Raw genomic sequence first — 15,941 nt, 5'->3', positions numbered from 1 at the left:
AGGCGGCCACACACACACTGTTATAAGAGCCTTTTTAACAAATTATTTTAAAGCGCACAATGAGGCTAAGTTCTCCCCTTCTCTCACGGCATAGCTTCAGAATTCAGGTACAAAATATAAAAGAAAAGTGTAATAAAGTTAATGAAACTCTGTATTACTATTTTGCAATGCTTACAAAAATAATCTCTTTTGCTGACTGATTTGCTTGAATTATCTTATTCAGTGTGGATCATACTGTGCGGTGTGATGACGGTGAATAAAATGGATGGATTAAAAACAATTTACATACTCAGTCTGACTTGTGGCAAGCTGGGAGACCTGTTTAGAGTAGCTAGAAATAGGCATTAAACACCAATTTTCCCCAAATATCGATAACCAGAGGTCGATGTTTGATCTAAATGTCAACCATCTCTCAAGAGCCAATACTTTTATCTTGAAACATTAATATATTGAGCGTTAGGTTTTTTGGGTCCCTGCGCACTGTACCCGATGGTCGGGGTTAGCTGCTTCACTTATTGGTTGACTGGTCCAATTGGGGGTACGTAATTCACGGCGCTTTGCCCCTTCGGTGCTGGGTGCGGCGGTATAAAGAGTGAAACACCAAAACTTGCCTACTCTTTATACCGCCGCACCCAGCACCGAAGGGGCCAAGCGCTACACTTAATCCACCCTGAATTAATATATTGAGGCCAAAATATAATTTTTATGATATTGATTTTTTATTAAATGAATGGTCATGTGTTATTGGTAACATGTATAGGAACTTTGATGTTAAATTGTCAGTCACATGCCACTGTTTGAGCTGGGGCCACACATACAGTAGTTGTGGAGGTCACGCGCACTGTGATGTGACCATTATATAACCCCAGCATGGTGCAGCCATACACAGTGTCTTCTCATTTGTGAAGAATTGAACTATTACTCCTAAGTGCTTTGTCAGGAAGTGAACCATTATTATTATGCGCAGACATTCTTACAGATTTTGCATGAAGCTAAAAAAGTAATTACACCTGATCTGCAATCCACAAAACATTAGGGAAGATACTGTAGTTCCCCTTCTTCAGAAGTTTCAATAACTTGCGTGTCTTTACACATACTTTACTTGTTGTAGTAAACATTTTCACTGTATTGACTATATTATTATGGTATTACTGTACATGATCTACTACTAAACCAATACTGTATATAACATTGAATATATTATGCATTACTAGTATATTAATTATTTGTTATTTCTTTTTTTTCCAGCATGGCTGTGGTAATTTTGTACGTGTGATTCAGAGCTTCAACCGAACTCATTTGTTCATTTGCGGAAGTGGAGCCTTCAGTCCTATTTGTACATACGTCAACCGAGGCCGCAGGTCCGAGGTACAGACTGGTGTCATGATTAGGATTAGAACCTTTTTTTGATAAGTCGTCCAGAAGTATAGATGTCTAAAAAAAATGCATATATATATATATGGAGAGATTCAGACGGCGGCGGCACTCGCAGGTCAAGAAAAATAAATAGTCAGCAGACCAGGGTATTTTTCTTGACCTGCGAGTGCCGCCGCCGTCTGAATCTCTGCAAATACGCACCTGCAGGACAGGTGTACATCGGCGGGCACCCCCTTCCCATCTGCACATCGTTGGAGTGCCGCACCTATGCAATTAGATATATATATATGTGTATAATATATATATGTGTGTGTGCACATATACATATGTGTATATATATATATATATATATATATATATATATATGCCTTATAATTATATATTGTGTCAAGAAAATCATAGACTTAATTTTAAGTGTTTAAGAATGTGGAACGAATACAATATAAAATAATGTAATTCTACATACATGTAACTACTCTCTCTTCTGGCATTATATTGGGTGTTCATGTACACGATTGGTTATGGTATGGCCCCTTAAAGTATAAAGGGACAAAATTACATTTGAAAATATTCACACATACTGTACACTTTGAGGGAATTAGACAGAATATTTGATATTATGTCTTAGCTGCTCCATCCATAAGGGTGTGTGTGTGTGAAAATAGCTTCTTAACCCCTTCCCGACATTTGACGTACATTTACGTCATGGCCGGGAGGTACTTCCCGACACATGGCATAAATGTACGTCATGAGTTTAAACTGTCACTGCGTCTCGAGACGCAGTGACAGAGGGACGATGTCTGCTGTCCCTGACAGCAGACATGTCCCTGCATGCCCAGGGGGGGCTGCGATGTCGCCCCCCCGTCGGCGATCGCTGTGATTGGCTGTTCAGTGTGAACAGCCATTCACAGCGTTTTCCTGTGTTACCAGCGAATCGGACGCTCGGTAACACAGGTGTCAATCACCGCCGGGCGTCAGGGGGCATGAGGGGGTCATCGGTGACGATGACACCTCACCCCACCCTCACCCCACCTGCCCCCAAGGCTGTGATTGGTCCGTGGGACCCACGGACCAATCACAGCCAAGGCGCGACATTTAAACTGACGGTGACTGCGCTGCAGACGCCATTCCGGTCTGGAATAGCGTGCAGAACGGTCACCGTGCCTGCCTGCCGTGAATACCGACCTGATCCTTGCTAATACTTACCTGATCCTTGCAAATACCTTACCTGATCACCTTATCACTGCTTGTAGCGTGCTGGACGCTTCCTGGATCTGACTTCCTGAGACTTCCTGCTGCTGCTGCAGTGTGATAGAGAGATAGAGAGATAGAGAGAGAGATAGAGAGAGATAGAGAGAGATAGAGAGATAGTGACAGAGAGAGCTATATTTTGTGTCTGCTACCCCCCCTTTTTGGGGGTGCAGGGGTTTTCTATATATATATAACTGTCAGTGCTGCTGCTGCAGTGTCATACAGTGATAGATAGTGATAGATAGTGATAGATAGTGAGAGGTAGAGAGATAGAGAGATTTGTGTCTGCTACCCCCCCTTTTTGGGGGTGCAGGGGTTTTATTTTATATATATAACTGTCAGTGCTGCTGCTGCAGTGTCATAGAGTGATAGATAGTGATAGATAGTGAGAGATAGAGAGATAGAGAGAGATAGTGACAGAGAGTGATAGAGAGTGTATATTTTGTGTCTGCTACCCCCCCCTTTTTGGGGGTGCAGGTTTTTTTTTATACATATAACTGTCAGTGCTGCTGCTGCAGTGTGATAGATAGTGATAGATAGTGAGAGATAGTGAGAGATAGAGAGAGATAGAGAGAGATAGTGATAGAGAGTGTATATTTTGTGTCTGCTACCCCCCCTTTTGTGCTGATCAGTATATCTGTGCTGATCAGCAACTTTTTGGGGGCGCAGAGGTTTTTTTTTTATATATATACCTGTCAGTTGCTGCCAGTTGCACTGTCAGTTGCACCAAAGGTTGTGCACCTGCTGTCCCTCACTGGTAATCAGTGTCGCATCACTGATCACCTTTTTTTTTTTTTGTGAGTGCTGTGGGGTCTTTTTTTAATTTTTTTTTTACACACACTGATTTTGTGGGTGTCCTGTGGCCACTGTGCGCCGATCAGTGACGTACATCACTGATCAGCTTTTTCGGCACAGGGTTGATCAATTTTTTTTTTTTTTTTGATCAGATTCCTGTTGCCTTTGAGCGCTGTTCAGTGACAGACGTTACTGACCAACATCTGTGCTCAATTTTTGGCGCAGGACCTTTTTTTTTTTTTTTAACCCCTTCAATTTTTTATTTTTAACCCCTTCATTTTTTTTTTTTTTATTGGTATAAAGTATTTTTTTTTTCTGCACCACATACACACTACATACCCCCCGGATTGAAATAAAGTTTGTACCCCCCCCTACACTATACACGTGTTGAAACATTTCACTACCAGTAACACAAAAATAAAAATGGCATCCCAAATGTCCTCCCAAATGTCCTCCCAAATGTCCTCCCAGTCATCCAGGAGAATGTATTCAGTGGAGGAGGCATATGCCATGCTTGCCTCTGACTCTGACACAGGCAGTGATGCAAGCGGGGAATTTGAAGGATTCGTCTTAAGCTCCTCTTCCTCCTCTGGTGATGAGGGACCCCCTCAAAGACGCCCCCGTAGATCAGCTGAGATTCCCCCCCCCAATAATTGATCTAGTATGGACCCCACCACCAGACAATTTTGAGCCCCAGGTTCCTGAGTTTTTGGCCATCCCAGGAATCCAATTTGATTCCACAGGTCTCAGAGAAATTGACTTTTTCAAATTATTTTTCTCTGATGATTTTATAAATTTAATGGTGGACCAAACTAATTTATATGCCCAGCAGTTTATTGCTCAAAACCCCACGTCATCATTTGCTAGGTGGACCCCTGTAGATGCAGTAGAGATGATGACGTTTTGGGGTCTGGTGTTTCATATGGGCATAGTAAAAAAGCCAGAAATTAGGCAATATTGGAGTACAGATGTTCTGTACAGTACTCCATTTTACCGTATGGCCATGCCCCGGACTCGATTTGAGACAATTCTTAAATTTATACATTACACCGATAATGCACAGTGCCCACCCAGAGATGATCCCACCTTTGACCGGCTATTCAAAGTCAGGCCGGTCATTGATCATTTCAGTGCCAAATTTGAAGAGGTGTACATCCCTGAAAAATTTATTTGTATCGACGAGTCCCTTATACATTTTAAAGGAAGGGTTAAATTCCGCCAGTACCTTCCCAGTAAGAGGGCAAGGTATGGCATAAAAATGTATAAACTGTGTGAAAGCACCTCAGGGTACACCCACAGGTTTAGGGTTTATGAAGGGAAGGATTCAAGAATTCAACCGCCAGAATGCCCCCCCTCCCTCGTAGGTGTTAGTGGGAAAATTGTCTGGGATTTAGTGCACCCCTTCCTGGATAAAGGTTATCACCTCTATGTGGATAACTTTTACACTAGCATCCCCCTGTTTAAGGCCCTTGGTTCAAGAGGTACAGCAGCTTGCGGTACTGTGCGCAAGAACCAAAGAGGCCTCCCAAAAACGCACATTGCCCAAGTAATGAGAAGGGGTGAAAGCAGGGGAATATGCAACGAAAATATGTTGTTGGTCAAATATAAGGACAAGAGGGATGTCCTTATACTGACAACAATTCACGGAGACAGTACCACCTCCGTCCCTGTACGAGGTACCAGTACCCACACCTCCAAACCTAATTGTATCCTGGATTACAATAGGTACATGGGCGGAGTGGATCTTTCAGATCAGGTACTGAAGCCGTACAGTGCCCTGCGGAAAACAAAAATCTGGTACAAGAAGGTGGCCGTGTATATCATCCAGATGGCACTGTATAACGCTTACGTGCTATTCCGTTCTACCGGCCAGAGGGGGACATTTATGCACTTTCAAGAGGAAGTCATAAAGGGCCTAATATTTGGGAACCAGCAGGCAGAGGGCCCCAGTACTTCTAGTACTGGCCCCCGTATTGTACCAGGGCAGCATTTTCCTGATGAAATCCCCTCCACTGGAAAAAAGGGCAGGACACAAAAAAGGTGCAAAGTTTGCTATAAAAAGGGAATAAGAAAGCAAACTATTTTCCAGTGTGACACTTTCCCCGACAAACCCGGCCTATGTATAAAGGAGTGTTTTAAAATATACCACACATCTATGGAATATTAGGTTCATAATTTCACCGTGCTTCGGGGGTCTTGCTAATGCCACATAGCACCCACCATTCATTCCACCAGAATCTGAGCCGCAAAATCCAAAAATCACTCCTTCCCTTCTGAGTCCTGCCATGCACCCAACTGGTATTTTTTGGTCACATGTGAGGCATTGCCGTACTCGGGAGAAATTGGGGCACAGATTTTGGGGTGCTTTTTCTCCTTCATACCTTCTGAAAATGAAAAATTTCGAGCCAGAACTGCATTTTTGTGTAAAAAATGTAATTTTTCATTTTCACTGCCCACTTGTATCAAAATTGGTGAAACCCCTGGGGGTTTGAAATGTACACTATACCCCTAGATGAATTCCCTGAGGGGTGTAGTTTTCAAAATGGGGTGACTTGTGGGGGGGTTCCACTGTATTGGTGCTTGGGGGGTCTTGCTAATGCGACATAGCACCCACCAAAATTCCACCAGAATCTGAGCCGCAAAATCCAAAAATCACTCCTTCCGTTCTGAGTCCTGCCATGCACCCAAATGGTATTTTTTGGTCACATGTGAGGCATTTCCGTACTCGGGAGAAATTGGGGCACATATTTTGGGGTGCTTTTTCTCCTTCATACCTTCTGAAAATGAAAAATTTTGAGCCAGAACTGCATTTTTGTGTAAAAAAATGTAATTTTTCATTTTCACTGCCCACTTGTATCAAAATTGGTGAAACCCCTGGGGGTTTGAAATGTACACTATACCCCTAGATGAATTCCCTGAGGGGTGTACTTTGCAAAATGGGGTGACTTGTGGGGGGGTTCCACTGTATTGGTGCAACATAGCACCCACCATTCATTCCACCAGAATCTGTGCTGCAAAATCCAAAAATCACTCCTTCCCTTCTGAGTCCTGCCATGCACCCAACTGGTATTTTTTGGTCACATGTGAGGCATTGCCGTACTCGGGAGAAATTGGGGCACAGATTTTGGGGTGCTTTTTCTCCTTCATACCTTCTGAAAATGAAAAATTTTGAGCCAGAACTGCATTTTTGTGTAAAAAAATGTAATTTTTCATTTTCACTGCCCACTTGTATCAAAATTGGTGAAACCCCTGGGGGTTTGAAATGTACACTATACCCCTAGATGAATTCCCTGAGGGGTGTAGTTTTCAAAATGGGGTGACTTGTGGGGGGGTTCCACTGTATTGGTGCTTTGGGGGTCTTGCTAATGCGACATAGCACCCACCAAAATTCCACCAGAATCTGAGCTGCAAAATCCAAAAATCACTCCTTCCCTTCTGAGTCCTGCCATGCACCCAACTGGTATTTTTTGGTCACATGTGAGGCATTGCCGTACTCGGGAGAAATTGGGGCACAGATTTTGGGGTGCTTTGTCTCCTTCATACCTTCTGAAAATGACAAATTTGGAGCCAGAACTGTATTTTTGTGTAAAAAAAATTATTTTTCATTTTCACTGCCCAGTTGTACCACAATTGGTGAAACCCCTGGGGGTTTGAAATGTACACTATACCCCTAGATGAATTCCCTGAGGGGTGTAGTTTGCAAAATGGGGTCACTTGTGGGGGGGTTCCTAACTTTTAGCATCTTATGGTGCCTAGAAACCTACATGGTGCCTAAAAAATAATCTCATAAAAAGGAGGCTCCAAAATCAAGTAGGTGCTCCTTCTATTATGAAGCCTGTGGTTTGGTCACCGTGCACACTAGGGCCACATATAGGATATTTATGAAAACAAAAGAATTGGGGGAATCAATTTTCAGTCACATTTCTCTAGTAAAATGTACTGTGTTCCTTAGAAAAATGTATTAAAATTGCAAATCTGCAAAAAAAAAGAAATTTTGAAATTTCACCTACACTTTGTTTTAATTCCTGTGAAACACCTAAAGGGTTAACAAACTTCCAAAATGCTGTTTTGAATACTGTGAGGGGTGCAGTTTTTGAAATGGCATCATTTATGGGGGTGTCTCACATACAAGTCCCTCAAAGTCACATCAGAACTGAACTGGTCCCTAAAAAAATCAGTGTTTGAAATTTTCTTGAAAATTTGAGAATTTGCTATTCATATTGTAAGCCTCCTAGTGTCCCAAAAAATTAAAAGGAAGTTGAAATAATGATGTCAACATAAAGTAGACATATGGTCTATGTTAGTTATTCACTATTTTGAGTGGTAAGATTATTTGTCTCACAAGCAGAAAATTTAACATTTTGCAAATCGCTAAATTTTCCATTTTTTCACGATATTTTGGTATTTTTCACAAAAAAACACAGACTGTATCGACCCAAATTTACCACTAATTTGAAGTACAATGTGTCACGAAAAAACAATCTCAAAATCACTGGGATAAGTAAAAGCAAAAAAAAGTTATCCCCACTTAAGTGAGACATGTCAGATTTGAAAAAAAGGGCTCTGTCAGGAACGCAAAAACTAGCTCTGTCAGGAAGGGGTTAAACTGTCAAAAAAAAAAAAAAAAAAGTTGGCAGATCTGAACTATATAAATCATAAGGGTTCCAATGAGAGCATTGGGTTAAATATTACTGTTAAATGAAAACCAAATGAACATTTGTAATACAAGGGGAGATGTAGTATTTGTTTATAAGTGTTAATTGCACTGCTTCCAGCAAATTTAACACTTGTATTGATCATCAAGACATATTAAAGCAGGTATCATAGATAAAAATCACTTTTCTACTTGAAAATATATTACCAGTGTCAGTAGTATGGCAATGGTATTTCAAAAGCAACTTTAAAAAAAAGAAAATAATCTTTTGATATATTGGCAGGATTACCTACAGTATTTGTAGTATGTGTATCCAGCAGTTGCTGACTGAGAAATTATATCTCATATTTTTGTGATATCTCTTGTGTGCGTGTATTTGCCAAGAGCAGTGGGACTTGACGATATCGCTGGAGGGGGAAGATTTGTCTATCTCACTCTGGTTGCTGAGAGCATCTTTAGCGGGCACAAGATGTGCCTTAATCATACAACTCCCCCACAGTCACCCTCAGTAGTTGAATCTGTAATGTTGCAGACAGTTTGAGATAAAAGTCTTCAAACTCCTAGTTGACAACACTGCTTTTGGCATAGCTGTAGCCATGCTGTAGCCAGTTGATGTATCTGGTATCTGTAATAATGCCATCAATCCACATCAATTTTTTTTAAATGGGAAGAACGGAGAAATTAAATAGAGGTGACTCTCTACCTAAGCAAGTGTCATATACATACAGGTGTGTCCTCATGTATCTAGCATTTACACACCATACAGTGGCCCTTATTCTGGTTGGTGCGGTCGAGCCGCATATGCGGCTCCGACCGCACCAGACGAATCCCCGCCCACCCTACGGTTCGCCACGGCCGTCCGTACACGGACGGCTGGCGAACCGCATAAAAATGGTGGAGGCTACGCCTCCACCATGGTGGGAGCTGCCCCCTGCATTCGATGGTCGTCGACCATCGAAGGCAGGTCCGCACGCCGCGGCAGCTCCCGCAAGCTGAGACCACACGGACAATCGTCCGTGTGGTAGCTTGTATGGGGGCTGAAAGCTGACATCCGGCGACGTCAGCTTTCCGCCCCCATGAGTTGCGTCATGGCCTCATTACCATGCGTACGCCCCGCGTTTGCATGGGAACGCCCATGAAACGCGGGGCGTACACATAGGGAAATGAGGGCATGATGCCTCTCACGCCCCTATACGCCCCCTTTGCGGCGGACGAAATCCGTCTGCGGCGAAGGGGGCTGCACATGCGCAGATTGACCTCTGCGCATGTGCAGAGTAAAAACATCGGCGGTACGGCCGCACGCGGGCCGTACCGATCCGATTAGAATAAGGGCCAGTGAGAGAAGCCTGGAGGTACTGAGATCTTTTGAAGGATTTAGCCCACCTTCATCTTCTTAAAATTCTGTTTGCATTGTAGACACAGTAAAACACCACTCACAGAGGTAAATTTACTAAGATTGGATGGGATGCTATCCATAGCAAACCAATCAGATTCTACTTATTTGTTTAGCACCTTCTAGAAGATAATAGGTAGAATCTAATTGGTTGCTATAGGCAACATCCCATCTTCAGTATCAATAGAATTACCATCTTAGTAAATTTACCGCATAGTGTGCTAAAGGCGCTTGGTCGACAACTTTAACTGCACAAACTTTCCAACTTTTTTCCATTAAATAGTATATTTAGCAAAACTAAGTGAATATGATACACAAATGGATTCTGTTGATTAAAATGATATTTGTCATGCCTATATATAGTGTGTGTGACTGCGTCTGTATCTGCATATGAAATACTACACACTGCTTTCCAGGAAGAAACTGCAACATTCCATTTCTTATGCAGATAGAACGGCATATCATTTGAATCAGCATAAGCTGCTTGTGCATCCTAAATGATCCATTTTGCAAGTAAGACACTATTTAAATGAAAAAGACAGCTGGCACTACAGATTCATATGGAGCTCAGGCATCATATAAAATGTATCGCATGGATTATAGATGTTTATGGATGCCTATGTACAAAGTTGCAGATGAAGCACAACAGAACTTGAGAAAAGCCACAGTTGCTGCATCGTAGCAATTCATATACAGACTCACTAGCATAAATATACAATTTGACAATCTATCAAAGTAGTTGAAACCTATTTCTCAACATTTTATGAACTTTTATGAATTTAATATACTTTTTATACTGACTTTATATCGGAAAATACCTGTATTATTTTGCAAATATGGGGCCTAAGTCATATGTGGTTGGGGTTACTATCACTGATGCTTCCATTAGATTTTCTGTACATGTTTCTTAAACACTGATATAAGTATGCTAAAAGCAAGGTATTTAAACAGGACTTAGCAATGGCAGATTTCAGCAGGCAACACACAGGTTTCACAATAAGGGTACTCCAGAGGATCCCTAACGTAATCCCCACATTCCCTCCAGCCTATTGTCGGCCCCTAAAATGCATTAGGAACACTGACCCTCTGCTATGGACAAACATATAACACAGGGCTGGGCAATTGCGGCCCTCCAGATGTTGATGAACTACACATCCCAGCATGCCTTGCATCAGTTTCAGCATGACCACATAGCAAAACTAATGCAAAGCATCCTGGGATGTGTAGTTCATCAACATCTGGAGGGCCGCAATTGCCCAGCCCTGATATAACAGGAAGTAACAGATGTTGTTAATTAGACACTAATTCACAATACATCTTCGGAATACCCGGACTTGATCTCACTAGCCCTGCTGCTAATTCTGCTCTAAGTACTGGACAGGATCTTCCACATTCACCTCATGTGGAAGTATGCCTTCCCTTTCACACTTGTTTTTCCCTTAATGCAACTTGTACAATACAAATAGCTAATTGTCTTTGCAATTGTTCTGTATTTTTCACCAAGACCTTTAGATATATACTTAAACCAGCTGATTTCTGCTTTGTTTTTGGGTACAATTAAATGCACCATGCAGTTTTGTATTAGCTTTAAAAATTACAAAAATACCAATATTTGCCTAGTTCAGCAGTTTTCACACCAGCTACTGCTGTCACTGCAGCCAGAGGCACTTTCTGATTTTTATACACCAAAAGCACTGCAGAACCAATCAGCCACATTGTTAAGTGCCATGGAAAACATGACCTGGAGAGCAGCCAACACTGTAAGTGTTCCAACCAGGCAGTATTTCTACCAGGTATCCTACTGGTTGCTTTACTTTGGAATGAATGCAATCTGTATACCCTTTATGGATCATCAACAGCCAAGTTGAGATATTGTACTAGGTCAGGGGTAGCCAACTCCAGTCCTCGAGAGCTACCAACAGTTCATGTTTTCCAGCCCACCTACAAAGGTGTAGTATTTACTCACTGACACGTTTTAAAAGATCCACAGGTGGAGCTAATTACTTCACTTGTGATGCTGTGAGGAGACCTGGAAAACATTAACTCTTGGTAGCTCTCGAGGACTGGAGTTAGCTACCCCTGTACTAGGTTCTTTGAGATCATGGAGATATTCTTACCAGAAACAGTCCTGTGTGCTTAGTCATAAGGGCAGATTGTGGAGCCCCACTGGATGGCGGTATCAAGAACACCGATAGTAGTGGAGGTAGAGCTGGGCTACTGTAGTTGTACATTGTTAAAATAAGGATTCCACTGATTGGCAAAGTGGTACTGGGTACTGATGAATGGATACTGGTTACAATGGATCTATATCATATTTTGGTTTAATTCATGGAACATGGTACAAATTCTGGTCATATGGATTCTGCATGAAAAGTGGTCATATGGGATCTGCAATACATTCTGGCTGTTGTTTACTGGTGAAACTGATGTCCTTCGCACTTGTTCTATATGCAATGTTTGTACAAGGGATGGATTTGGGATGCTGCAAGCAGCATGTTTTAATAATCTGGAACCAGTATGCTGTCTATCTATCCTTATTGCCTTATATTTTGGCCTATATGATCTACATACAAGTCTACATTATGGACATCATTCAGATACAGTCACTAAGCTGCCATTGTACACAATTCGGTGGATGTTTTCTTATTGCGTATGCACCCGAGCGGCCATGCGCACACCCAGCGAGTGAATTGCGATGCAGCTTCCAATGAGGGATTAGTTGCAAAGTGAGTGACGGGAAGAGAGCGTTTGGGGGGTGGTAACAGGAAGTTGGGGGGTGAGCGCAGATTTGTCATTACCATTCAGACAGCGTATTCTGGGTGTGCATAAATTAGTATTTGTAATCTTACTTGGTACTGGTGGGCCCTCTGCATCCCTGTATACCAACTTAGCCTGCGCACCTACAAAGGCACTCAGATTCTGTGATATGACATGTGACATATTACTCATAGTGCAGCAATTTTAAGCTGCCAGATGTAAATAAATTGACAGCAGTGGACGTCCTTATGTTCAGGCTACCTTCTGTCAATATTAGCTTATAATTGCAAATGCATGTGGAAAAAGATAGCAATAGCAAGAACAACCACATATGAGTCAGGCTCAATATGTAGGAAAAAGTGGCAGCTGTTTACTAGTCAATAAGTAGCTGCATTGCATGCTGGTTAATTTATTTTACTTCCTGCAATATGCATTTTGTGTTTAAAAAATGCCTATGCAATCATCAGAGCTTGGCTGTGGTTTTCGATGACAAGCCTGGTCATTGTTGGATCAGCTAAGGGTCTCTGTGAATCATAAAAGGCCAGAGGTGAGATGTTTTTTATTTTGGTAAATCTAATCAAATTTGTTTAAAGGTGAAAAATCTCTTTGGCTCAGATTTCTTCCAAGTTCTAGTTTAAACTCCGACCTCCCATTTGTGTCTACCAAGCCTGATCCAAATTGCAAATGCACATACTGCCTGGTAATGATGAATTCCTCTTCTATTAGGGAACATTGGAGGCATTTACTAATCTGCCCTCTGCACTAGGTTACGTCTGACACTACAAGAATGTACTATAGGAAAGGTCACAGGAAACATTCTTTCTGCACAGTCACGCTAAAAATCAAAGACGCTATTCATGATTTTAGGAACAAAAGGCTATTTAAAAGCATGTGCTATAGATTTGTTGGCAAGAAAACTATTATATATTGTAGCTTTTCAGTGACGTTAAATCACTTGGGATTTCCATTTACAGAGTGTGTTGCAATAAACTGCAGTCACTCATTAATATGTTTTAGTTTGTTTCTGTTGAAAATCAGCATTGATAGACCAGAAACCAGACTAGAGCCTAACTGAAGTATTACAATACCATACCTTTGTACCTGGAAGTGATCTGCATAACTGTCTTATTCATGTAAAATTTTACCAATTTACAGTTTTCTTACTTGATTTTTTAGGACCGCATATTTTTAATTGATTACAAGAATGAATCTGGAAAAGGACGCTGCTCTTTTAACCCAAAAGTAAACACTGTTTCTGTTATGATCAGTAAGTATACACATATTAATAAGCAAATCATAATTTTGTAATATGGTCAATTAAATGTATTTTAATTACTGTGGGGCAGATGTATTAAGCCCGGTGAAGGGATTAAATGGGCAGTGATAATGCAGCAGCCAGACAGCTTATAACTGTTGATTTTTTCAAACCCATCCTGTGACTTGACAGTTAGGAGCTGATTGGCTAGTGTGTTATTATTGGCCACTTTATCAATTTACCAGGCTTAATATTGGGAGATATTTCCGGGATGTTTCTATGTTTTGTTAAAGTAGGTATTCTCAATTTAGAAATGATTGCCCTCCAAGATGCTTTTATTTTTTATTTTCCCTTTACATCTAGGGAGTCCAGTACTGATTAAGCAGTTTGCAAACACAGCATATGTGGTTCTCATATCAAGGCAGGTTCCAACATTTTACAGGTCTGCAGCCCTCTTGCCACAAATGGAAATGCACGTGTTAAAACATTTTTGTTTATCGAACTTAGAACAATAATTTTTATAACAAGTAAATAGTGGCCATAAACTGTACTTTCTAAGGTTTCAGTTATTTGAATATCACAAATATTACTGTATTTGTTTTGAGTATTTTAGAAATTGGTGTAGATGTCATCAATTTCATTTAAAAAAATATATATTTTGTGTATATTTTAACTGTTGGGAATGTTATTTATTGATTTACTAATCCTATTAGTCTATTAGATTAGACTGGACCAGCCCTTTTATCGTAAGTGTTTTTCTGTGCTTTTCCAAGTAGGCACGGTAATTTAAGGCACTGAAATAGCATTAAACAAACATTTCCATTATGTAAGATACATTTTTTTTTATTGAAGATAGTATAATGGTATGTTGGGCCAAATAACATATTGCTATGGCAACTTGCAGTGAGCAACTACAAATTAATTTCTTAGTAAGCATAGCAGTTCTGATAGCATCAGGGCAGCTGACATTCAACGAAAGACACTATGGTACTGTTCATTTTAGCTTACCATTTGTGGCTTATGTGGGTCATATGTCAACAGCCCTGAATCGATGTTCAGCTAATCAGCAATCTGATTCAATGGCAGCCATAGATTATTAGGGATCCACCGGTATGATATAAATCCTAGACTTGCCGAATCAAACAATTTTTTTGTCGGAATCAGCAAGTTGGGAAATTCTAACATATTTGATTTCTCCAATTCCTTGACCCCTGCATCGACAGAATGGGGAATTGACACAATTTCTGCCTGATATATGGGCCCCAATACACGTTTTTTTGATCTAGTGAAGGGAAGGCGTTTTGAATGTTACAGTTGTAATTAACTACTAATTGACAAATAGTTCCAGGGCCGTCTTTTCGTATGGGCTTAATGGGCACTTGCCCAGGGGCCCCAAGTATGTAAGGGCCCTATTCTGATAGCCGAGGATCCCCTTTTTCCAGGGATACCAGAATTTTTAAAATCGGCCCTGGGGAACTGGAGATATCCAACTTCAAAGCAGCAGTCCACACCCGACCTGTTAATTGCACTTCCCAGTCATATTTCTTAGGTTCTCTCTGACTTTGAGTATATTCCAAAAGCTGGGGCTCTCCCCTTTCTGTCGACTTTAGCGGCTTGTCTCTATCATGACCAGAACCAGAGATATCAGCCTTCCAGCAGCTGGTCCCTGCTCCAGCTCCAAACGTCTGGTGTACAGTTTTATATTTTTGTCAAGGGATTGATCTGGCTCCTGATCTCTGATCCCCAAGTTCCCAGCACCTCCTGAAAGTTGGCACTCTAGGTTTTTATACTATTGAAGGCTAAGAAATTTATTTCCAGATAATGGCGATATCTGCAATCAAACAAGCTGCCCTTCCACCGGAAAATGAAGAATATTAAGCCCACTCCATTATCCAACCCTCCCCTGCATATAAAACACCCCCTACCTCCCTGGAAGTCATTTACAAGGGACCCTTCATTCAGCTCGGTGCCCCCTTCCACACGTTAGTGTTCTCCCTCCCACCACCTGTGCAGTAAAGGAGTAATCAGCAGAAGTTACTGCTCCAGGTCCTACATGTTGAGTGGAAGATAGAGCACCCCTGCCACCTGTGGGTCATCAAAGCTGCTGCTGATAGCACCGCCCACCCCTAGTAGGGGAGAATGGGTAAGGGCCCCAGTGCATTGCTTTGCCCAGGGGCCCACACTGCTGTTAAGACGGCCCTGAATAGTTCCAAAATATTTACATTCCACAGATAGTTTGTGCATTGTAGAAACATCAAAAATGACTGATGAATAATCAATTTGATTCAAGTGATAAAACTGCAACTCAACTTTTCCCAGCTGCGGTGATATTAAATATTATATTAGATGTGTGCTACCGCAACTAATGTGGTCAGCTCTGTGTGTTAATTCTTCCAACAGATGCTTAGATTCCAGTCTTGATACCTGTATTACCTAGACATCTTTAAGGACAAATTTAA

General features: G+C 41.3%; 1 protein-coding gene across 2 annotated transcripts in view; it reads left to right on the top strand.

The window, feature by feature from the left end:
* The window catches only part of SEMA3C (semaphorin 3C), a 184,159-nt gene that overhangs the window by 95,306 nt on the left and 72,912 nt on the right, over positions 1-15,941 (top strand). For both annotated transcript variants that reach the window (XM_083183068.1, XM_083183067.1), the window contains exons 5-6: positions 1,249-1,368; positions 13,404-13,494. In XM_083183068.1, coding sequence (XP_083039194.1) covers positions 1,249-1,368; positions 13,404-13,494 — 211 coding nt within the window. The remainder of the gene's footprint in view (positions 1-1,248; positions 1,369-13,403; positions 13,495-15,941) is intronic.

This window comes from Crinia signifera, chromosome 4 (genome assembly GCF_055691185.1).
Source record: "Crinia signifera chromosome 4, ASM5569118v1, whole genome shotgun sequence".
NCBI classification, from domain to species: Eukaryota; Metazoa; Chordata; class Amphibia; order Anura; family Myobatrachidae; genus Crinia; species Crinia signifera.
This window is presented reverse-complemented; position numbering and strand designations above follow the sequence as displayed.